The 24,187-nt window shown below is 37.2% G+C and overlaps 2 protein-coding genes across 3 annotated transcripts; both read right to left on the bottom strand.

Annotated features, from left to right (window-relative positions):
• Positions 1-11,740: 11,740 nt before the first annotated feature.
• Positions 11,741-19,036, bottom strand: PTP4A1 (protein tyrosine phosphatase 4A1). Of its 2 annotated transcripts, none has more exons than XM_077162169.1 (5): positions 18,927-19,036; positions 17,638-17,730; positions 17,191-17,321; positions 16,221-16,295; positions 11,741-15,382 (listed from the first exon to the last, which is right to left on the bottom strand). In XM_077162169.1, exons 1-5 carry the CDS (start codon positions 19,029-19,031, stop codon positions 15,265-15,267), a joined length of 522 nt encoding a protein of 173 aa, XP_077018284.1. In that variant the 5' UTR covers positions 19,032-19,036; the 3' UTR covers positions 11,741-15,264. The 2 variants fall into 2 exon arrangements, with proteins under 2 accessions (XP_077018284.1, XP_077018285.1); XM_077162170.1 differs by having other exon boundaries at positions 11,741-15,378.
• Positions 19,037-19,357: 321 nt separating this feature from the next.
• Positions 19,358-23,735, bottom strand: LOC143684821 (uncharacterized). Its single transcript, XM_077162171.1, has 2 exons — positions 23,500-23,735; positions 19,358-19,471 (listed from the first exon to the last, which is right to left on the bottom strand). The coding sequence occupies exons 1-2, from the start codon at positions 23,536-23,538 to the stop codon at positions 19,376-19,378; spliced, it is 135 nt and encodes a 44-aa protein (XP_077018286.1). The 5' UTR covers positions 23,539-23,735; the 3' UTR covers positions 19,358-19,375.
• Positions 23,736-24,187: the final 452 nt, after the last annotated feature.

Genomic DNA, 24,187 nt, shown 5'->3' with positions numbered 1-24,187 from the left:
ATTGGTAACAGAGACCATCAGGAGGTAGAAACAGTGTAAGATATTGGGTAATTGGAACTGAAGGGATACAGATTGTGCAACTGGACTGAATATAAAAACTCAGAAATGGACAGCACAATACTACCTAACTGTAATACAATTATGTTAAAACACTAAAAAACAAACAAAAAAAAATCTTAGGCTAACAGCGGTAATTTCTTGGCGGAGGGTATTACAGGGTTACTGTTTCTACTTTCTATATCTTTTTAATCATTTAAAATAAACACCTTCAATTTATATAAGCAAAAAATAAATAAATAAAAGGTTTAGCCACTGTATACATAAATGACTGTGCTTAGTCTTAGGAGTTCTGTGTATTACTATTTCTAATCCTTCACATCATGGAATAACTACCCTTACAGTAAAGGTAGGAAGACACATTCCTGTGCAGGTTTGAAAGGATGTATGTTTTAATCAAAATCCCATTTTGTAGAGGCAGAGTAATCCCTATTCAATACTGTATGTAATTAGATTATCTCTCTGGAATTGTAACCCAATCAAGGGTGGTTGTTAAACTGGATTAGGGGAGATGTATCTCCTCCCATTTGTGTAAATCTTGATTAGTTTCTGAAGTCCTATAAAAGAGGAAATATTTTGGAGAAAGGAAGATTCAGAGAGAGCAGAGCAGAATGACACAGCCATGAGAAGCAGTCAGGAAGCCAGGAGAGAAAGCCAGCAGATGACACCGTGTTTACCATGTGCTCTTCCAGATGAGAGAGGAACTCTGACAATGTTCATGTGCCTTTCCAAATGAGAAACTCTGTGTTCGCCATGTGCCCTTCCACTTGAAAGAGAAACCCCAAACTTCATTGGCCTTCTTGAACCAAGGTATCTTTCCCTGGATGCCTTTGATTGGACATTTCTATAGACTTGTTTTAAACGGGACATTTTCTCGGCCTTAGAACTGTAAACTAGCAACTCGTTAAATTCCTCTTTTTAAAAGCCATCCTGTTTCTGGTATATCGCATTCCAGCAGGTAGCAAACTAGAACAATTCCCAAAGGAGGATTAAAAATTAACTTTAACATGACCAAGTCAAACACACTGTTAAAAATAAAACATTTGTTTAACTAAGACTAATGTAATAGATATAGGGTAAATTTCCAAAGAGTATATTTCTAATATGATTCATCATAACTCTAGTTTATACAAACCAAAACAAAATAACAGTTTTGGGAACTAGCTTAGGCTAATAGGGAATTATTGGCTCATGTAAACAAACCTTATTAAGATCAATGGCACAGCCAGAATCAGGGGTGTCAGGAATGAGAGACTTAAATGTCATTTTGGCTCTTACTCCCTCCCTCCCAAACCCTCTCTCCCGTGCTCCCTCCCACCTTCTGCTCTCTCTCTCTCTCTTTTTTACTTGGTTTGCTTCTATCTGCTTGTTGATCCCCACACTACTCCCAAGATTGATTTTCTCTTTAAGGCTAGAAAATTAGCTATTAGCAGCTATTGGGCTCATTTCCTCCTCTAATACTTTGTTACAAAAATTCTTTCTTATTAGACACCTGACCCTTTCTGTTGAAAGAAATATTTTCTTTCTCCTTACTTCCATAGTACCTTATCTGAAAATCACTTAAAACATTTTTCCTCCCTGCTCTGCTGTAATTTCTCCTTAGGGAGCTTATCTCGCTTACTAAACAATAATTCTATGAGGCTCGTGATTATTTTATCTTGTTTTTCAGGTATACTGTAACCTATAGCATTACCTGTAGTAAGAGGTTAAAGAATATTTGAATGAATGCCTTATTTCTAGAGCTATACAAATTGTTCAATCAATTCATCCAGGAGATAAAATATTCTACTCATATTTTAATAAAGCAGCAGCTTTATTCAGCAGCTTAGGGAAATGCATGCACAACCCAGTGGCTATTTCATGTACCACAGAGAAAAGCATAATAGGAATCGACCTCTGTGTGTATGGATTCGGGTGGGCAGGAGTGTTGGGGAGAGGTTCAGGTAGGTACAGTGCAAAAAGTGGCAACAGGGATTCCAAGGTAGGTGATACAAAGTTCAGGCAGGCTTGCATCGGCGTCAGGATAGATGCTCATCAGTTAACTGAAGCTCAGGGGCATAAATCCAGGTCTTAGAGAGGAACAGAGGAGAGTAAATGCCCTAAGAATCAGAGTCCCAGAGAGGTGGCCAAGAATGATCCAGAAACTGGGACCCTGACATAAAGTGGTAAGATTTCCCCTTTGATGCCGGCAGGCAAGTGTCAAAAGGGCTTTTATCTTAACTCAGAAATTACATCTGGGAATGCTTATAGTAATTGGTTGACCTAGGATTTGGGGGCAGGGGGAGAAGACTGAGTTTGCAACTGGGGAGCAAGAGACCTCAGCTAAATAGAGAAGATATGGAGAAAATGGGAACCAAGTTGGGTCCTACAAATACAGTACAGAGGCACTATTCAGAAGCAAGTCTGAGAAACCAGTGGGTGCAATGGGTAACATCTCCCATTTCCCTCTTTTACACTTTCAGAATATGAAGATGTCAAGTGTGACGAAATAGAAAGGAAACTACAAATAATTCCCTTTTATTAATCACAGCATTTTTCTTTCTCCATCACAAACTCCTTCTTTGCCTGCAAAAATCACCAATACCTTCAACATACCAACAAAATTTGTCTAGGAGGCAATCAATGTTACCACTCGAGAATATTCTCTTTTAGGTTTCCCATAAGTCTGTTTCTTTAAAAAAATTTTTATTAGAGAAGTTGTGATTTACAGAACAATCATGCATAAAATACAGGATATTCCCACACACTACCCCACCACCAACACTTGCATTGGTGTAGAATATTTGTTAGAATTTATAACACTTTTTTTGTACATCTATTTTTTAACAGTAGTTACATTTGTTACAATTGATGATTATGAAAATAGTACTGTAACTATTATCCATAGTTTACATAGGGGTATTTTTCCCCCATATCCCTTTTTTTTTCATGCATGTCTTTATTACTCATCTACCCATACACTGGATAAAGGGAGTGTCAGTTATATGTCTTTTTGTTTTTAACATTTTTTATTGTGTAATATAACGTATATACAAAAAAGCAATAAATTTCAAAGTACCTTTTAACAAGTAGTTATAGAAAATATTTCAAAATTTGGTATGGGTTCCAGTTCCACAATTTCAGATTTTTCCTTCTAGTTGTTCTGACACTGGAGACTAAAAAGAAATATCAATATAATGATTCAGTAGTCATATTCATTAGTTAAATCCTAACTTCTCTGTTTAACTCTTCCTCCTCCTTTGATTCTTCTCCCAATCTTTAGGGATATTTGTGTTATGTCCATTTTAACTTTTTTTCATATTGAAAAGAGGTATCAACAATATGGGAAAGAAGGATGGAACTGGTTGATGTTCATGAAGAGACTGGCACCTCTGGGTTTCATGACTTCTCTGGCCAAGGAAATATCTGTAAGTTATAGGTCTCTGAAAAGTAAATTTAGTGCATACAACTTTTGTAGGCTCTCAGATAGAGCCCTGGATGTTCTTTAGGGTTAACAGGAATGATGTTGGTTGGGGTTTGGCAAACCGAGTCACCCAACTTTTACAATCACATGGGCAAATGATCGAAGCTATACAGTTATACAGTCATTGTCAAAGATCAGGGCTACTGGATTACAGTTCAACAATTTCAGATATTTCCTTCTGTCTATTCCAATACGTTAGAAACTAAAAAGAAATATCTATATAATGCACCAGTAGTTATAATCAATTGTTGTGTACTAATTTCTTAGTTTACACCTCCTCCATCATTTGATCAGAAAAAGTTTTTTTAATATCTGGAGATGAGACTATTCTCCAGTGCAAAGTGAGAAATGTTAGATGTATTTCCAAGGAGTGCTAAAGCAGATACATCAGAGCCTGTTTGAAGCCAGTGGTAAGGGCAAAAAAATAAAAAATAAGCTATTGCTTAATCAGGCCCTTTTAAACCAATATTCTTGAAATAATTATTTAAAGTGTATTGAGGGGAAATATTTATAAATATTGTATACAGACACAATCCACTTACAGATTAACTTTCATTGGCTAAAGTAGAGTCAATGTTCCAAAAAAAGTGTGTATTTTCTATTTTAGTTGTTATTCTCTTCTTTCCAGTTTTCTTTTATGATTTTTTCAAGCCAGAAAATTCTTGAGACAGTGCAAGTAGGTATTGTAAAACTACTCACTCAGTGGACATAGGTTGACATTAGGCAGGCTCTCCAATAAATTGGTTCAATTTAATATTTTATCAGTTTTGAAAGTAGTCTCTGGAAACCTAAATTAATTATAACTTATTAAAGTTATTGGCTTATCCTGCTAAAATTGTGCCAATACTTTGAATATTCTTGTTCAAATTTGTGCTATTTTCGTTCCTTTTTGGTATTCTTCAATTTTACCCTCTACCTTTAAAAGTAGAAGTCCCCTGCTTTTAATTAATTCTCACCTCACTCTATTTTTTTATTATTGGCTGTTTTTAATTCCTAGCTATCTTTATTTTTAACATCAATCTGATTTATATTTTAATTTATTTCCTTTCGGAAATTCTTAGCCTTTGAGTTTCTGTTCCTAATCCTTTATTCTTGTTTTTCTTGTGCTTATTATCATTTACCTGTACAAGAGAAAGTACCAGAACTCAGTCAAAAAAAAGGCATGGTGTCCACATATTTGAGGACTTGAAATTTCATTTATAACAATGGGAAAAAGCAAGGTTCTGAACAAGTCAACAGGTACATCCCCAAATTTGTCTTTGTTACTGGTTCTAACCACCAAATTTAGACTTTCTGAAAGGATTACAGATTGTTTACCCCATTTCTTGGTCAAGGTTGTGAACTAGGTTTTCCAGAGTCCTCTTTCCTATAGGGTTCTAGATTGGAAAGGACCAAAAGAGGAGCTTGTATGAAATTTGGAAGGTGAATGCAATTGTAGTCATTACACATGGACAGTCACTGGGCCAAACCATGTAACAGACTGATGCAGAGATACTTAATGAGTTACAGCTTGTCTTTCCTCTTCCCCACTCTGAATCTTGCCTCTCTTGCCATCTGCTGGTCCTACTGATCAATAGCAGCTTCAACTCACTGCTGGACATATTGTTGCAGACTCCAGAGGAGATAGCTATACAAAGGCAATCATTTCATGGAGGTAGAAATTTTGAGAGATCTCTCCATCAGTACCTCTTTTGCAGTTGTGCTTTGGCAACTGTTAATGCTTGGTTTTAGGATTTCCCTGTCAGCTCCAGTTGTCCACCCTTACCAGTGCTTCAGGCAAAACTGCTTAGTGCCTATTTCTCTGATCCCCTGACACCCTCTTCTAGACTACTTTCTCACTCTTCTTACATGTGTGTAAGTTTTAATCCATATAAGAAACGACTTATTTTCATAACACAGCGGCTCTGTTTTCAAACTGATACACTTGAAGTCTTTTGATCTGTTCTGCTATCATTTATTGCTGCAGCAGTCTTCCCTTGTGGATTGCAAAATCATGCTACAGCCAAACATCATGCCCTTACATGGCATTGCCCCAATCAGAAAGCAAGGATATCAGTACTAAAAAAAATCTTTCTCCTTACATTCCTTGGGAGGAAATTTTTTTTACTTTAAGTCTCCAGTAGAATGCCTGTTAGTCATCATTCAGAACTGGGGCATAGACCTTCCTCTGGTCACTGGCAAAGGGGGTAGGTCACCAAAGATTGGTTTAGACCAGTAGTTCTGCACCCTAGCTGCATATGAAGATAACATGAACATTTGAAATATGCTTTCACTTGAATTAATTTGCAGAGATTATGATTTAATTATTTGGTGGTAATACCCTGGCATCAATATTTATAAAATTCTTTCAGAGACTATAATGTGCAGTTAGGATTGAGAACCACTGTCTAATTTCAGTGTAAGTTCAGAGTTATTATCTAGTATAATTCACAGAAGGTCTAGGTATTTGTCTTTCCTCCATGCAGAGTCAGTTTGGTGAATGGACTATAGAGTGAAGGTTTGGGAGAAGATTCACCAACTGCACTGGTGGGAGAATTACTAGGTCTGTTTTGATTTGCTGAAGCTGATGAAATGCAATATACCAGAAATGGACTGGCTTTTTAACAATGGGGACTTACTACCTTCAAGTTTATAATTCTAATTTACAAATTGCCAAACTAAAGCATCAGTGGGACAATACCTTCTTTGAAGGCCCATTACTAGTGAGCATGAGCTCTTCTGTCAGATAGCAAGGCACATGGAGATGATGTCTGCTGGTCCCTTTCTCGCAGGTTTCAGTTTCTGGTTTTGTTTTGCTCTGAGCTTCTTTGGGGCTTTTTTCCGTGAGCTTCTCTGGCTCTCTTAGATTCTCTTAAATTCATCTCTATGTGTTTTATCTTCTTATAAAGGACTCTAGTAAGATAAGTAAGACCCACTTTGGGGCACTCCTAATCAAAATGTCCCACGCCATAATGGGTCTACATATACAAGAATGGATTAGCTGGTTTTTTCTGAACATGATTTTGTCTGGAGTAAAGACAACTTCAAACTACCACAGGTCCTTTCTCTAAGGTCCAGGCCTCCATCTCTCTCAGACTCTGAACTGTCTTAGGTTTGAGAATTGAGTAAAAGAATATAAACCATACTATAGTGACTTGAATGTTTTTAGACCAGAAGACCTATTATTGTCTACCTATATAGGTTAAGCAGCACCTTAGTAGGCTGCACATCTATTTCAGGGACCCCATGAATTAGGCATCACCACAGATCCTGGAGTCAAAATACTAATTGTCATTTTATCCCTGTGGCTTATAATAATATTTTGCAAATATTTTTTTCTTCTATCCATTACTACCTTTTTTATCTTAGCATTTCCACCCTGAATTACTTATTACAGTATCTTCATTATTGGTTACCTGATTAACATATTCTCTTTTCTTCAATCCATTCTCCCTATTATTGCAATAGCTACATTTTAAAATATAATTGGGTTGTGTAGTACTTGCCTGCTTAGGGTGCAGTTAAAGTCCAGTTCTGAGGCAACACTCTGCAATTTGGGATGCCATCTTCCAACATGGCATATATACACTATGTGGCACTGTGTCCTCAACAGGAAGAATATACAGGTCCAGGAATCAAAGGGAGGAAGGAATGGCCCCACTTACCGTCACTCCCCATGATCCATTTGGGGCCTTTGTGCTTCCTGTCCCTACAACTCTGGGATCTGCAGAATAGGAGGTTCCAAAATGGATGCACTCTACTTTATCTCTGACAGTTCAATGTCACCTGGCCTTTAACACTATAAGTTCTTATTATTGCCCTTTGCAGTGTCATGCACTATTATTTCTTGCATACAGAAATAACGGAGGCTTATTTCTGAAATGGTGGTCCTAGGACTAGAGCATCCCCTGAGAACTTGGTGGAAATGCAAATCTTGAGCCCCACTCCAGACCTACTAAATCACACATCCTAGGGATAGGGCCCAGAAATTTGTGTTTTAAGAAGCCTTCTTGGTGATTCTAATGTACAGCTACCATACTAATGAAGGATAGAGTAGAGTAACAATTGACTGATTTAGTCTCCACATGTCTTAAAACTTCCTAATTCATCATTGTTTACTTTCAAAGATTAAAATAAATTGTAATTCAACTTATTTGGGCAAAACCTAAAAACATAAGAAATTGTGCAGAGAGATGAAATAAGATAGAAAAATAATTTTACTTTTTATTGGGTTTTGCAATACATTTTGGACATTTCAAAAAAGACAATAAGACCACACTCTGAAGCCTGATTTCAAAGGAATAGGGTATAGTTTTGTGAACCAGGCAATCTCAGCTAATTGTTCCCATGTCTTCCACTCTGTGAAGGAAATGATTAGCCAGTCTCTCAGATGAGTGAAAAGGAACAAGCTAAGCAAGATATATCCTTCCAATTTCCAAAAGCTTTATTTCTGAGAAGCAAGTCAATCAAAAACAAGCATAGAGAGGACTTTGCAAAGTAGATCATCAAGTTAAGAACTTTTCTTTCTGTTGTGATGAACTGTAAGCAACATTTGTTACCAATATATCATAAATGCTTGGAGTTGAGGACACTATATATTGTCAACAACTAAAAGTAACTATTACTATTTTGCCTTAATTGTATAGTGATAAAAGAAATTTTTTAAGAAAGAAAGAAAAAATAGAGAAGCTGCTTTCATTTATTGTATCATCATGGTGTTATTAGCCCTTTTCATCCATTACAAGATAGAATTAATGGGCAGAACCATTTTCCCAAAACAAAGGGTTGGTAAATTTTATGTCTTTGGCAAGGAACAACCTGATGTGTACGTGCAACTAGTCAAGCATCTCAATTCAAGACTTACGCTTGGAAGTTCACCCAGTCAAGTTGTTGAGCAGCACTATGGTGATAGGTTTGAGACTTTAGATGCATCAAAGAGCATGCCGATCAAAAGTTGTAGTATTTATTTTCATGCACAAAATATTTTTTAGGTATAACTTCAACTGTCATTTAATTAATGTCTTTATTTGATTTCTTTTACTCTATGTTTTAATGGCATTCAGCTGATAGCTACCATGAAAATTATTTTAATATACCTTTGCAGTAGGGGCATTTTGATATACTTCTTTTTTAATCTAGAAGTTTTAGGGAGAGGTGGTTTTGTTTTTTTATTATGCTATGCCCAACAGGTCAAGTTTAAATATCGACCTGCTTGATTAATTTCCACAAAGGACCACATTTGTCTTCATCATTTTGCCTGCAGTGACCAATACATGTACATAATCTTCTCTTAAAGGAACATCTATGGAATTAATAATGCATGACTTTCTAATTCTAAGGGCTGGGGTTTTACCTCTCCTCTTGCCTCTAGTCCTGTCAACAGTACAGCCTCCCCACTACTTTCTTTAAAAAAAAAAATAGTGCTTCTTTCCTAGAAAAAGATGTATGCATTAAATTGACAAGAACATTTAACAATAAAATCTGGCATTTAATACTGTTGAATACATCCTAGCAAACATAAAAATTAAATTATATATAATTATATAAAAATTTATTTATATATAAATCTATCTATATACAAATCTATATTTAAAACTGAGTATAATGAACTTACCAGGGTTGTTTTCTTAGCATCCTGATTTCCTCATGATTACATTCAAACTAGGGAAATACTTTGGCAGAGATTTCTCTAAAAGTTTCCTTGAAAAGAAATCAGGTATTTAAATATGTTGAAACTGGAAGGCGAGACTTCTTGCAGGTATGTAATAGATTTTGCATGATTATAGAATTAGAGAAACCAATGGATGAGTCATTTCCCTCAGGCTGGATTCTTGGCTGACAAGAAATGAGAATTATTGGCCCAATTCTGTGGAACCAACAATAGTTATCAGTGAGCTTCTGGTGTGAACAAGTTTAAAGAACATGAACAACTGAGTAAGAATTAAAAGTGAGTCACACCTACCCAAGCCCCATTTGATCTGGCTGAACTCTTGCTCATCCCTTCAAACCTTGAGCTTTTTTTTTTATCATCTGAACTCTATTTCTTATGAGTCCTGACGGTAATGAAATTCTAAGGAAACGAAAGTATAGTTTCATTAATACACATTAACTTATAAAAACTGGTCTTAAAATATATCTCCGCAATTAACAATAGGATTTATGGCATTCAAACCTATTTATTGGTTAACAATACAATGCAAACATATGAAACTGAATTTAGTTGCAGGATTTTATGAAGTCAATGAATAGGATGTTGGAAAACCACTCAAATCACAACATAAGTCATTGTCAGATGAGGGTCTGGCAAAGTTAAACCAATAAAATTATGAAAAATAAAAAAATTATATGGATATTTCAAGATAATTATCTGAATGTTAGATTAAGAAGGCTTTTTGGGAAAATTAGAATTGGAATATCTTTGTAAAAATGACCAACTCTGTGATCACAGGGCATAAGTCAAAAGCGCAGTGAGGGACATTGTTGCTTAATCATTTTTTTGAAAAACTATATTCCATTCCCCCAAGGCCAACTTTGTTAAATTTAAATGAACTATTTCATATTATACTGTCACTTAAAAAAATGTGTGCATGCATGCATGTTAATCTCTTTGGATAATTTCATAGATTATGTTAACTTTCAGAATGTTTTTTCTCTGCAGAGCATTAGTCCCAAGCAGTCATCTGTTTTATAAAAAGGGATCCACAATGGTGCAGGATATTTTCTGTTTCCCCCTTTCTATTTGTCTCCATTCTGCTCTATGTCCAAAAGACTGATCTGTAGATTAGAGATTCCTTTGCCCTCTGCTTCCTCTTTGGTTTGGCTAATTGTAGTGAGGATTAGGAGGTTAATGGAAACCAGCAGGACATCAAAGGGAACATGGAAGTGAGGCTGGGGATATACCTGTTTCTTATCTCCCTACTGCTGCATTGCCAATGGTTGGCCTCTATCTTCCTCCAAAGGTCACAGCTGTCAGGAAATCCACTCCAGTTCTGATTAACTGCTCTCTCCCTTTTCCCCTCTGGAAAAGGGAGGTGTTGGAGGTGGCAATAGTACCTCAACATCTGTTATTTCCCTTTATTAAATGCATCTCAATTACCCACTATGAATATATCATCTGTTTCCTTCTGGGACACTGATTTGTGCAATAGTTTAATACTACATTAGTCTCTTGGAAAGATTTAAAATATATATTAGCATATTAAGGGCAGGAGCACTATCACTGTAAAAAATGTTTAAGCTTAGCCCAATATTTGCCAAATTTAATTATGGCACCATTTTTCTAATACACCTTAGAACTGCCCCCCCCAACCCCCACCCACCTTGGAAACATTGGATTAAAGCACGAAGCCAAATTTAACCAATCCTTGATGACTAAGGTAATCATTATAAGTAACTAAAAAGTTTCTATCCTATATGTGAATAATTTATCTCAAGAACTGTTAACATTATGTAAGCCTAAGGCTGTTAGTCATTGCAGTGACTTGATTCGACAGCTGTGTCCTTGAATTCAGCTTAGTTTTTATAATTCATCTTAGTACCAGGCCAACAGACATCTTACACTACCCATGTGCTTCTCTTGTCCATGCTCTGCAGCTTATTTGCCACCTCTAGTCTGGCAGAAAACCTAACTACCAAAACTAGCTAGTTATGTCCAAGATAAAACAGATTTAAGTAAGTGTCTATGATTCTAAATATCATTCACAAGCTTTCATGTCTGAATTTCATGACATCTATCATGACTGCTTGGAAATTTTTTCCTTCTATACTTGCTATTGGGGTGTTACTATGGAGATACTTTTAAAAATCCTGATATAGTAGTGATTAATACTGCTCTGTATTTCTGGTTTTTCAGTGCACGTTAAAAATATATCTCTTGTGTTGGGGTATGTGACCAGCTGTTTATGATTAAGTGGAAATGACAGGTGTGACTTTTTGGCCAGGCATTTAATTACCATGTAGGTCACTCCAAAGCTCATTTTTTGCCCACTGTCACAATTAGTACTGTTTCAAAGAGTAGATATTCCATTGGACTGGGTCCCTGTGATAAGACCTGAAACATAAGTGAGAAATCTCCAAGTTTAAGAGATTTCAGATTTGTTCTTGCATTTAAGCCTATTCTGACATACTTCAAAAAAGGTTTTTCTGCAAATATAGAAAGGGTTCATTTTAAATGGAGAAAATTACAAATAAGTGTAGAGGAGCACTTTGTTTTTAAGGAAAATTGAGAATGAGCTCAAGAACTCTCACAAAAGTTTTAATAACTGATTATAAAAGAAACAGTCAGGCATATACATCCAAAACAATCCGTGGGTATAGTGGGAATTCAGAGTTCTGCCACTTACCAGCAAGTTACCTAACTGGAAACTCAAATCTTCCAGTATAAAATTGGGGCAAATAAGGAATTACTGTAAGGTAATCAAGTTATTAAAACTGCCTTATGATAAGATCCTTAATAAATGGTAGCTGTCATAATAGTTGCTCTAATCAACGGGTATTACAGAATTACTACTGCCAATCCTCATTCTTAACAATGCATATAAATGCCTTAAAGGCAATTTATACATTACATTACATATTTTCTCTTGCTTTCCTTCCAAGATTCTATGGTTCTATGTATGCCTCTTCTTTCCTATTCTAAGCTAGTTCCCCCAAACATAATGCAGGAAGTGCCAGACATTTTTAAAGCAGACTTTATTTAAGGAATCAGAGAATGTCTGGTATATACATATAGGACAGATACTACTTTCAGGTATTTTTGTCCAAAATTGTACTTTAAGAAGCATGTACACATAAACAAAAATTGCTGCTTATGCTTCCATTCCCTTTTGAAGTATTCTCAAATCATACTGCCTGAAACTCCAATAGAAAGCATTCTCTTCTAATTGTTAAGAGGTGGGGTAATCAAAATCTGATGACACCGTTATTATTCTCTGCCACTACCTTAAATCTTAAAATGCCTGGCAAATAGTAGGCATTTGTTAGATGAATTAATGGATTCTGAGATACTGAAATTTCGCAGCTACATTAGGGAACCAGAATTTTGCACTGGGAGGAAGATATGACTAGATGTGACTGGACACCTGGGTTCTGGGTTTGGAGCTGTGTGAAGAGCACTTGGCGGTCCTAGGAAGGGCACTAACTAGGAGGAATAATGTAGTATGCTGCAACATGAGCCATTTCTAGGTTTTTCCTTCAATTAAAAGGAGATTGCGTTTTCTCTTATTATAATTCAGTGATCACATTACTTATGTCTGCAACTTTACAGTTCCTATGGACAAGCCTAGGAAATTAGTCACTAATTTACATCATCCCAATGAGGGAAACTGAAAATCCAAAACAAATTAACCAAGTCTTAGAACACCACCTGATAACTTCCTGTATTCAAGACCACAACTCATTTCTAGTAAAAATTCTTCTAGGATGTATTCCAAGTATTCCTATACTCATATTTACAAGATACAAAATATTTAGATATAAAGCAAATCTTATGTTCTATACTGTACAGATAAGGTTTATAAAGTAACTTCATCAGTTTTTAGCACCATACATTAACAATCCAACACTGCACACCAACAACTTTTCAAACATAAAAGACAGTTTGCATTAATCACGACGGTATCAGTTTTTTCTCAAAAAATACAAATGCTGTTTTAGGGGTTATGCAGTAATAATAGCCTTACTATTTAGTAATCAACTACACCAAATTTATCATCTCACTAGACTATTAGGGGAAAAAAAATAGTAGCTCATTATGTAGACCCAGTCACAGAAGATCTAAGATTTAACAAGGGCCTCTAGATATTCCTGTTCATCCCCCTAAGTTTTAAGAATGGAACATATTAAATGATAAACTGGCATGAAGAGATGAAAGCAATTTCAAAGAATAAACACAATGTGGATTTATCACATTTCACTCAAATTGAGTCTTTTAATTTGTAGCTATCAGATGAAGACATTTTCCCTTTTAGATTAATATCCCTTTTAGATAACTATGTGAATGAGTATTTTCACTGTATCGTAGATTATTGAAAGAATCTAACATTTAGCCCTCAGGTACCAAATACTAAGTACAAATTTAATTTTCAAAATCTATTAAGGAATATAATTATCAATTTGTAAATGAGAAAACCAAAGCTCAGAAGTTGCTCAAAACTGTTACTTGGTTTAACTGAGCCTCAAGGTTTTCCTCTACTATGCAAATACTGGTTCCTCAGCATAGAACAGTAAATTGGTTCAAAATCATCTAGACCTTTAAATCAAGAAGAAAGTTTATAATGGCGGACACTTTTAGTATTAAATATGGTTCTTTCTAGCCTAACAAATTTTGCCTAAAAGGAGCTTATTAAAATGCTGACTTCATTTAATCCTTTTTATAAAATGTGGACACACTTTACTTCAAATGGCATTAAGAAGTGCAATTCATTCAGTTTTTACAAAATAAGCTGTTAACCTTAAGCAAAACAATCTCAATGATGACAAATGCATTTCATTATTTATTTAGATGTTTAAGCTTTCGCACTAAGTTTTTACAAGCTGGTGAACACTGACAAATTATTTCTCCCACAGAACTATAGCCACACATTCCCAGACAGTATAAATATATGGTTGAACTAACATTAATACACATCACCATTTATCAGTTACATAATAAAACAAATTATCAAGTATCCAAATATTAAGTTACACAGCTCAAAAGGCATATAAAATATTAGATGTCTGCTGAATCAGCAGAAACCTACTTCTTTTTTTGCAAGAGGTTGGGGAAAAAAGAAAAATAAAAATCACACTTCGAACAAAAATAGTTGGTAAACAACCTTCAATAGATATGGGAAAAAATTACAAGAATTTCAGAAATTTTGATTAAGAATTATTGTAGCTACCCTCACAAAGCATGTCTACCTTTAAAAAAATATTTACTAAATTAAAGAGCATATTCTACATGTTCTGCACAAGACAAAAGCAACACTTTACTAAAAATATTTAATAGCCCCTCCCGTTTATTTGTCAGGCCCTCCTGGTTAAGTTGCACCCTAAAGTGCAAACATTAAATTAACTGTAAGGCTTTTTTGTCTGGAGACATTAAAGACATGTGCTTCTGTACAATGTCAATTTTCAAAATGGAGGTTTTCTCTAACATCACAAAATGAGTTATAGACATTAAATAATCACCGTAAGACTTGGTAAAAATCTAACAAAATTCAATGGCTGTGCAAACCTGATGTATACTGGTATGAATGTGGGAGATGTAAACATAAAGTGACCAGGCAGATAACCAAACAGACCTACTTTCAATGTTTGAAATGACTGAAGGAATAAACCACATAAGGTCTAGAGTGTTCATAGTTCCTGGGATTTTAAATTCTGAATGATACTAAAAATATACAAGTATTGTGCTGGGTATTTTGGCACCTAATCTCTCTAAATTTCTTATATATTGATAAGATTGTGGCATAAGAGACTTAAAAGAGGACTTATAACTCAATACTGCATGATTTCAGGAAAGGTCAACTGTCACAAATGATAAGCCCATTTTAAATGCTGACCAGCAAGAAATCTTTTGCTAAGTGTCCAAACAAGCTGATTGTAACCTAAACATAGAGGCTGCAATTCTGTCAAACTTGTAGCATGGTAAAACTGCTTTTCAATACTCCTATGGAAGCTTCAACTGGACTTATTCACCGACATGGTGGCTAATATGTACGACAAATTAGGTCCTTCCTCTCTCAAGTTTCACTTCCAAGGCAATGGCATCAGGCACCCCAGTTTTATTGAATGCAACAGTTGTTTCTGTGACCATTGGAGTCTTTGAAGCGCAGCCGCATTTTAGGACGATATTTCTCCAAATACAAAAGCTGCTTGCTGTTAAAAGCTCCGCGCCGCTTTCTGGAAGGATAAAGATGCAAGTGTGCAATTAAAGCAAAATCTCACTATAGTAATGTTTAGCATGCTTCAGATAATTTTCACTTTTCGTGGAGTAATATGACTATTCATTCTGCTGTGTGACAATGCAGAAGGAATATGGGACAGGAACACACTTGTACATGAAGAAAAGGTAGTAAAAAGTGAATTTTCTTCATCTTCTTTTGTGTGGCGGTTATCATGGTCAAAATTCAGCAATCTATTTATGAAGCCAAAGAGAAGACAAAACTAATCTCTGATGACAAGTCAAAAGTTACTCTCTGGTGGCAGAGAAGCTGAACTACATAAGGCATACAGGCATAAAGGCAATTTCTGGAGGGATGAAAATACTCTATATTTTGTATTGGATGGTGTTATTTGGATATTATTGTTAATTTTTGACCTGTGCATTTTACTGTATGTTAACAAAAACACTAAATAAAAATTATTCATACTGATTATATATGTAGAACAGAATGAGCATATATTAGGAATGTTTATGTTCCTTTCTTGTAATTTTTTTAAAATTAATAAAGAATCAAAAAAAATTACGCAAACAAGAATTTCCAAAAATAATTAAATCAGAATCATTGTTAGATAAAAAATTGTTGCAGTTGAATCTCTGTAACATGAACATCTGGAGGGAATACAAAAAAGGAGATAAGAGCTTTCCTTTCTGGTTAATACTACCTTAAAAATAATCATAATGGTCATATATGCTATTAGAAAAAAAATTCATTTTCATAGTAACGTAACTAAAATCACTGACATTCAATGGGGAAATGAAAGAATGTGAATGAAAGAAGAACCATTAAATACTTACTGTCTTATGAACTGTACTGCATCTTCGTATTTCATTCCACCTTCAATCAATGCTAGGGCAACAAGCACTGGAGCTCTGGTAATGGAAGAATTGTGATCAATCATTTTTTCGAACCCAAATGCTGGGAAATTCACTACTTCGAACATTTCTCAATCCAGAAGTATTATCTATCATACTTTCTACACGTAAGAAATACCAGTAGTAAACGCTGACAATTATGTACAAAGAACCAGCATTATCATATAAAACCTATACTTTTGTCTAGAATCAAAAATGAATTATGCGCTTAACTAGAAGTTAAAACTTGTATTATTGAAGGGGCAATCTTGAAAAATGCAGAGGAAGGGGGTAAATCTTAATACCGACAATTTTTCCTGAATTCCAGACAATGAGAAATATTTCTCATCTTTAAAAAAGGACATGTTTGCAAATGTCACGAACTCTTTTCTGAAGCTTTCTTCTCTTTTATTATCAATGAAATTTGTGAGGGATTGAAGTATGCCAGTCCTTCAGCCAGTCACTTTTCATTTTATTCTTCACTATCAAAATAGGGACTTGGGGAATAGGGGGAGAGATTAGGAAGGTTACAAGTCTGGACATGCATATTTTGGCACTATATGTGTAATGGGTTCCTGGTGAATTACAGTCTCCAGGACCAAGCATGTCATATCAATTGTACATGACACACACAATGCAGACCACTTTTGAGACACACAAATAATAATCCTCAAGATTAGTTCTCCAGCAATTTTGCCCACAAAGATAACTGGAAATTGCAACCGCAGCATTTGCCACTTCCAGCTGGCAAATTATATTGGAATATAAATGATTCTTTATCATATTCACCTACTTTTTAATTTAGTTCAATAATGTAACAAGGCAAATTAATTTACAAAGTCCTTGAGTTAAAATCACGTTTTTACTAGAGTTAAAACCAACCCCACTAAACAGATTAAACAAATTCTCTTACCTCCCAAGACCTGCAACACAATGAACAGCAATGCAGCCACCAGGTTCTTCACGAAACTTAATTTTTACAAGACTTAACCAATCATCAACAATCTGGCTGGATGGTGGTGCACCATCATCAAAAGGCCAATCCTAAGTCAAAAGAATCATTTAAATATTTTATATAGACAACACACTAATAATCCTCAATTTCTAACGTTCAAATATAAGTCTCCAAAAGAAGCATTTTCATTTTAACATGTTTACCCATGTTTTAGTAAATGCAATTGTTAATGAAACTAAACTGGTAAATCTTTAAAAGATTTTTCACTAACTTCAAACTTTTGCTTAGATTTCACCTAATGCATAATTCTGTAAGAACTTTAAAAATTAAGGATTTTGAAGTCTGTAGCTTATTTGAATAAATTTGTGTAGAAGTTATCATAAACATATAGCAACTATTACTTACAAGAACATGGATGCCTTCTTTCTCCACAAGAGCAGTGTCATAAGTTGCTTCACATACTCTCACTATTGTGCTAACGCCATACTTCTTAAGTTCCTGGATAAAAGATACAACAGAAGAACATTTAATGAATCACCATTACTCACAGTTTACCAATTTGATCATCTCTCAATAAAGTACTGCTGGATAATTTTAAATTATGGAACACTACTGCTGTTGTTTAATTATGGAACAGTACTAGGTATGTTTAATATGTTAGCAAAACCTTGTTCTAAATGATAATTCTAGACCAAAAAAAGGGAATATTACAAATACTACACATAGAATCATTTGTGACTAGAAATAATCTGACTTGACTCAGTTATATTAACTCCTACAATTTTTTTTCCTACAATATCTATTGATTTGAAGTATGGTGTAATTTAAGAGTTTTAGAAGTATTCGTAAAAATACAGTGCAAAAAACAAAACACACAAACAAAAACCCTCACACATATCATTTAAAACTACAGGCTTTTAAAAGACTTATTATGAATTTCCAATTATACCTCTCCTAGCATTTAAGATATAAATGGTAGGCGGGCCACAGTGGCTCAGCAGGCAGAGTTCTTGCTTGCTATGCCAGAGACCTGGGTTCGATTTCTGCTGCCTGCCCATGCAAAAAAAAAAAATAAATAAATAAATCGAAAATAAAAATACCATTAAAGTATTATGAACTGGTGGGGTCTCATGTTTGTTTCTAGGTATCTGCAGATATTTATAAACTTAAACGTGCATGGGCCCAAAATTATTCTGCATTATTGCACTTCAGTGCAGGCAAAAAAGGTTAAGTAGTAAAGCAGTCTTAGGTACCATGCTAGCAAACATAGGAAAAAGCCAAAATTAGTTGCAGAAAACTGGGTTCTAAACATCAAATAGAGTTTAAGAAATAAACTAACTTTGGTTTACGGCATTAGTTCGTAGGCTAAGCAGATATCTGAAAGTTTCAACATTTGGCAGTATTCACCCTATAAATTTCTCACAAAGTCATAGTCTAGTATAAACTGCTCACATATAAAAACTTAAATTAAGCAAACCCAAGAGACAAATCCAAACTAAACTCAAATACAGGTCCCCCTTGAAATGTGTAAAATAATTCACCTCTAGCACTCAGAAGTCATCAATGCTTCATTTCTGGGAATTGGTATTTAATGTAAATAAAGATCTCAAATTTTCCAAATAGCTATTTTCCTAGATACACCCCAACTATTAAACTGAAATCAACATAAGTCTTTAAAAAGTATGAAACCTTACCTCTACAAATTTGCTTAAGGTTGCATTGGTCGGATTGTGTGTAATAAGAAATCTCATGTTCTTGTATGTGACTTCCACAGGAGCTGGGCGGTTCATTCGAGCCATGTTAATTTAGTTAAAAACACTCAAAGGGCTATGAAAAAATTTAAAAAATTGAATACAGAAACGATGTAAAGAAACTGAAGTCTACTTCAATATACTCCACTTGAAATTCTCAGTGCTTTGAGTATGAAGTTGGGAGTAATGGGAAATGAAATGAACCTCCTAACAAGAAGCAGCGATTCTTCAATCCAGCAATACTGAGGCAATTTAAAGTAGTGCACTGAGGTTTACCCCATCCAGATCAGAACTCTTGTAAAATGCTCTGCAGATTTCAATTCAACACTTCTGTGTCCAGGTTAACCACTCTTATGGGGGTTTCTTGGTGGAGTAGTAATGAGTTCTACAGTTCACTTGTCTGCATAGAGGTCGTGCTGTGCCTGGCAGTAATCTCCACTGCCCTTCAGAAACTCCATAAATGTGTGACCAAGAACACCACAGAACTGCTGTTTAAAAGAAAAAGAGAGAAAGAGAGGGAAAAAAAAGTTGCTTTCCAATTCAAAAGGAACATGTTATGCTTTTTATAGTATTTAAGCGCACAATTATCTCTGCAAATTAAAGCCCAAGCCACTTTTTTTAAACTTTGACTTACATCACAAAATACAAGTGATTACAAATTAAAATCAGTACAGTCACAACCGAATTTTCCTTAAACTTAAAAATAGAATCATAACGCCAGGTAAGAAGTACAACTAAAATACTAATCTACCTCAAAGAAAGCTACTGTTAACATAAGGTGACTATCTGCTATATACACTGTTCTCTTAACTAATCCTCTTTCAATAGTTGGTTATTTTCTTTGCAGGGTTAAGAATTACTATACTTTTTTACATTGATTTTTACAATATACACATCATTACCAATTTCATTAATACTTTGAAGCTGTTAGCCCATGGATAATTTACTTAACCCGTACATTGAAAGACATTAATGTTTATTAAGCCAGTGATTGGGGGTGCAGAAATCAGTTGTGTGACCATCGAATTCTTTATGTAAACAGTGTCCTTTAAATTTTGATGTTAAATTATGTTAACTATGTCTACATCAAATTATGTCACACCTACATTTTCCTTTTGTGCTTTTTTTTCATCATTTTTTCAATTTCACAAATACCTTAAAAGTCAAAAGATTTTTAAAAAGAGATTAAACATATGGTGCATAACATTCCACTTACAATAAAATTAAGTAGCTCTCAAACAAAATTTACCTTCTCTTCTAAAGTCTTAAGTACACTTAAAATATCCTTTTTTTTTTTTACATAGGCAGGCACCAGGAATCGAACCCGGGTCCTCTGGCATGGCAGGCAAGCATTCTTGTCTGCTGAGCCACCGTGGCCTGCCCAAAACATCCTTTTTTTAATGAGGAAAAAAAAAAAGGGAGACTGGTTTTCAAAGTGCTTCTATATACACTATTCTTAACAACCTATTAATTTTATCATTTCCATTTAACAGATGAGGAAAATGAATCTTGGGAAATCAAAGTGCTTAGATATCATAAGAATGTATGCTTAACATTGTAAAAAGGAATGCATTCCCATCTATAAATTATAAAAATAAAATATTCCATAATTTTATATTATTTTGTAAGGGTCAAACCAAAATTTCATTTATTGAGCCTATAAATGAAATCTAAGAAAAAATGGAGGTGCTAGGAGGTTGGAGGGTTGAATTTATCCTGCACTTCTCTTCCTAGGACTCCAAAAAGCAAGGTAACTACTACCATCAATAATATATTCTCTTTAAGAACTAAATCAGTTTTATGCCAATATCAAATGTTACATGAATATTCACAGGATATTTTCAAAATATGTACACAGAAAACATCAATAGTAATGTTTCTTCTTCCAAGTGATTTATAAGATATTTGCATATTTGGAATGAAGAGAGGCGAGTAAGAAATACAACTAGCACATGAACGAGAGCTAGCCATTGTTAGCCATGACTCCAAACACTGTGTATGTGTGTATATATATATACATAGAGACTCAAAAATAAGTTGCCAAATAGAATAGAATCATATAACTTAAAAAAGGATTCCATTAGTTTTGCATGCTTTATTTTAAAAGGCTTAGTATTAAATCCAACCCCTATCTACTCCCATTTTTATTTATTACTTGAGCCCCATGCCAGTTAAAGTTTCTGGAAGACAATTTTGAATAATTCATATGGAAACCTATCAGATCACAGAAATAAGTTAAATGCCAACTTTTCGGGCAAAACAAAAGAACTAGCCTTAGGATTCATTTACTACAAGGTCCCATAAGGAAGATAGCTTTCATGATTCCAAATTTGTTCAAATGAGTCCTCAGAGGTTGGTACTTCACCTACTTGCCAGCTAAATTTAAGCTACCATTAAGAAAATCATTATACTATACAGTGACTGGAAACTGCAGTAACATAGAAATAATCTCAATTATTGTTTGACCTCAAATTCTAAGTATCACTTCCTTAGAATATAAAACAAAGTGCATTCTCGCACTTTTCCAGTGTCAATAAATTAAAGTCAACTGTAAAGCTGTTAAGGGCAATGACTCTTACCATAATATTCTGACTTCTAGATATTACCTTTTATTTGCAATTCAAAGCCAATTTTACATCGAAGTCTGGCCATATCCCGGCAATGTAAGCAGTATCATCAGAAAGCACATAATTAAATTACTAACTGGTTATTTTATTGAGTAGAGCCACCCAGTGGCTGGGGGAATTTCTACCAAAGCAGAAGTGCCTACTAACACCTAACACCTTTCTGTTCAGCCCAAGTCATTCATTCCTCCAGTCTCAATTTCCTTGTCATGGGAAAAACTATCCATGACAAGCAGTTCAAAATACCAAGGGATTTTTTTTCTCCTACATACCAGATATACAGCATCACAAACATACACGTGGAGGGAAAAGGAGCAATTTCTGTGCAGAAGTTTACATCAGTCTGTCAGATTGCAGAGCTGGGCCAGTTAATCTGTATAATTGCTTTATCAAATAAATCGTTAGTCTGTATCTAGAATCAATTAGGTATAAACACTGCTTACGCTTGGGAATGATCTAGTTTTCTGACTTTCAACTGATTTACTTCAATCAAATAAAATTCACATTAAAAGAGCAACAGGAAATATAGAAGTACTGCCTCGGAATCTGGATCCCAAGAAGGTCCACGGGTCCAACTACAGTGCAAACAACTCAAAACTCTTGAAATGGTAGAAGCGTCCATCGACAAAAGACAAACTTCGGAATTCTGGCTCTGACTGGCTACTTTGCTACAAGCCAACAGAAGGAAACACATAATACACCAAGGATTTCAGAAGTAATTTTCAATAGTCCCCAAATAAAATGCTCCAGATCCAGGGCCGTTCCGAGATAAGCAGGGAAACCGCACACTGGTGCCTGGCCGGAGACTACTATGCTTCAGCCTAACAACAGCAGCCCTAGTTTCCAAGACGCTCAGAGTCGGTTCATTTCTCCACGGCCTTGCCAAAGGAGAAAGGCAAGACTCGACTTGTTCCCAATTATCCAGAGCCTGAGGTGGGGTGTTAAATCCGGAACAGCTCGAATTACCAGGTGGAGACTTAAGGAGGAGGGCGGGGCGCGGCAGGGAGGGATCAGCCTCCTCACCTAGTTGAGACGAGCCCCACCCGCAGGGCTGCAGCTTTCAGGTTGATCCCCGAAAGCCGCCGGTCCACGCGCGCAGTGGAAGGCAATCACGAGTTCGCGCCGCGCCTTCAGTCAGGCGCGGGCGCCGAGGCCATTTTGTCTGAGGCGTCCGTCCTGGCCGCGGAGCGCAGGAGTGGCCGCACCAGGTTCCTGTCTCGCGCCAACCCCGAGCCCGGACTCCGGGTCGGAGACCTGTCCGCCAAGACCGTTACCAGACGCGGCCGGCCGCCCCGCCTACCCCACGCCGGCCAGGGTCTGGTGGCGACCCCGCCACTGCGCCCTCCTCGTATCCGGCTCCGCAGTGACACGCGCGGCCCTCGCCCCACCCTGGGCCACGTCTCCCGTTCCCTGGGCGTGCGGCTCCCCTTCGGCCAAACAAAGGGGCCCGGGGACGCCGCGGAGCCCCCCAGGCTCTGACCGGGCGCGCCAGGCCGTAGGGCCAAAGGCGGAGGCGGCGGTCACAAAGCGGCTTTTGTGCTGCCCCGCCCGTCCCGCTGCAGCGGCCGAAACCCTCCCTGTCCCACCGCATCGGCCGGGCCGCATCACCTTCGCCAGCCCGGCGTCAGCAAGAACTTGAAGGCCGGTTCTCCAGACGGCCAACCGCCAATCCGGCCATCTGCGGGCCCCAGCGTCCGCCTCCCCGCACCCCGCCGCGAACGACCAGCCATAGGGCCGCAGCCCGGGCCGTTCCCACGCGGCACTCATCAGAACCGCGGGCCCGGGAAGCGGGGAACGGACACCGGTTCCGAACAAAGGCGACGGCGGGTATGGGGTGGGGGGGGCAGGCGCGGATTCCGGGCCCTAGAAGAGGCGGTGCGACGGCTACTCACAGGAATATGTTTACTCATTGAAGATTGTGGCCTAATCATACAGCCGGTCCCGAGGCGGCGGCGAAACAGGCGACAGCGGTGGCGGTGGCTGCAGGACAGGGGGCGGCGGTGGTCGTCGCGGGGCGGCGGCAGAGCAGGCGGCGGCGGTGGCACCAGGCTCTACCATGCAGTGAGCAGCTCCGAGCAGAGCGCGTCGCGGAGCCGGCCCGCAGCCTAGGGAGCCAATACACGCGCCGAGGCGCTCTTGCGTCACAAGCTCTCCTTTTTATACCCAAAGTGACGTGCAACCCACGGCCACCAATCGTGGGCCGGGGCTCGGGGCGGAGCGCCGACGAGTGGGGGCGGAGGCCTTCTCGCCGGGTACGTCACCGCGCGGCGGCGGCCGCCGGTGTGAACCGGTTGATGAATGGCGGAGCCTTGCAGCCTAAGCGTCCCCAGACTGGGGAAGGAAGGGGCGGAGGGGGGGTTAGAGGGGGGAAAACCTGGGGCGGAGAAGGGATGGGAGGGGAAAATCTCAGATCTATGTATGGGCTGGGAGGGATAACACCTCAAGACTTGTTTCCTGTGATTAAAACCACCTGGAGATGGACCTCTATCACAGGCGAGGCTTGAAGTTTGCCTCAAACTTAAAATGCAGTCTCTTTAGGGCTGGAATTTCGTCTCAGCCCCGACCCTGCTTTCTTCAGCC

This window comes from Tamandua tetradactyla, chromosome 5 (genome assembly GCF_023851605.1).
Source record: "Tamandua tetradactyla isolate mTamTet1 chromosome 5, mTamTet1.pri, whole genome shotgun sequence".
Taxonomy (NCBI): domain Eukaryota; kingdom Metazoa; phylum Chordata; class Mammalia; order Pilosa; family Myrmecophagidae; genus Tamandua; species Tamandua tetradactyla.
The sequence above is the reverse complement of the archived record's forward strand: the minus strand, read 5'-3'. Positions and strand labels throughout refer to the sequence as shown.

Excerpts from the sequence above, each read along its gene's own strand:
- PTP4A1 (XM_077162170.1), bottom strand. The coding sequence starts at position 19,031 with ATGGCTCGAATGAACCGCCCAGCTCCTGTGGAAGTCACATACAAGAAC. Across the intron at positions 17,322-17,637 it reads AAGAAGGCATCCATGTTCTT|GATTGGCCTTTTGATGATGG; the intron begins GTAAGTAATAGT and ends CTTTTGACTTAG. Across the intron at positions 16,296-17,190 it reads TGTGTTGCAGGTCTTGGGAG|AGCTCCAGTGCTTGTTGCCC; the intron begins GTAAGAGAATTT and ends TTCCATTACCAG.
- LOC143684821 (XM_077162171.1), bottom strand. The coding sequence starts at position 23,538 with ATGATTAGGCCACAATCTTCAATGAGTAAACATATTCCT. Across the intron at positions 19,472-23,499 it reads CAATGAGTAAACATATTCCT|CAGTTCTGTGGTGTTCTTGG; the intron begins GTGAGTAGCCGT and ends TCTTTTAAACAG.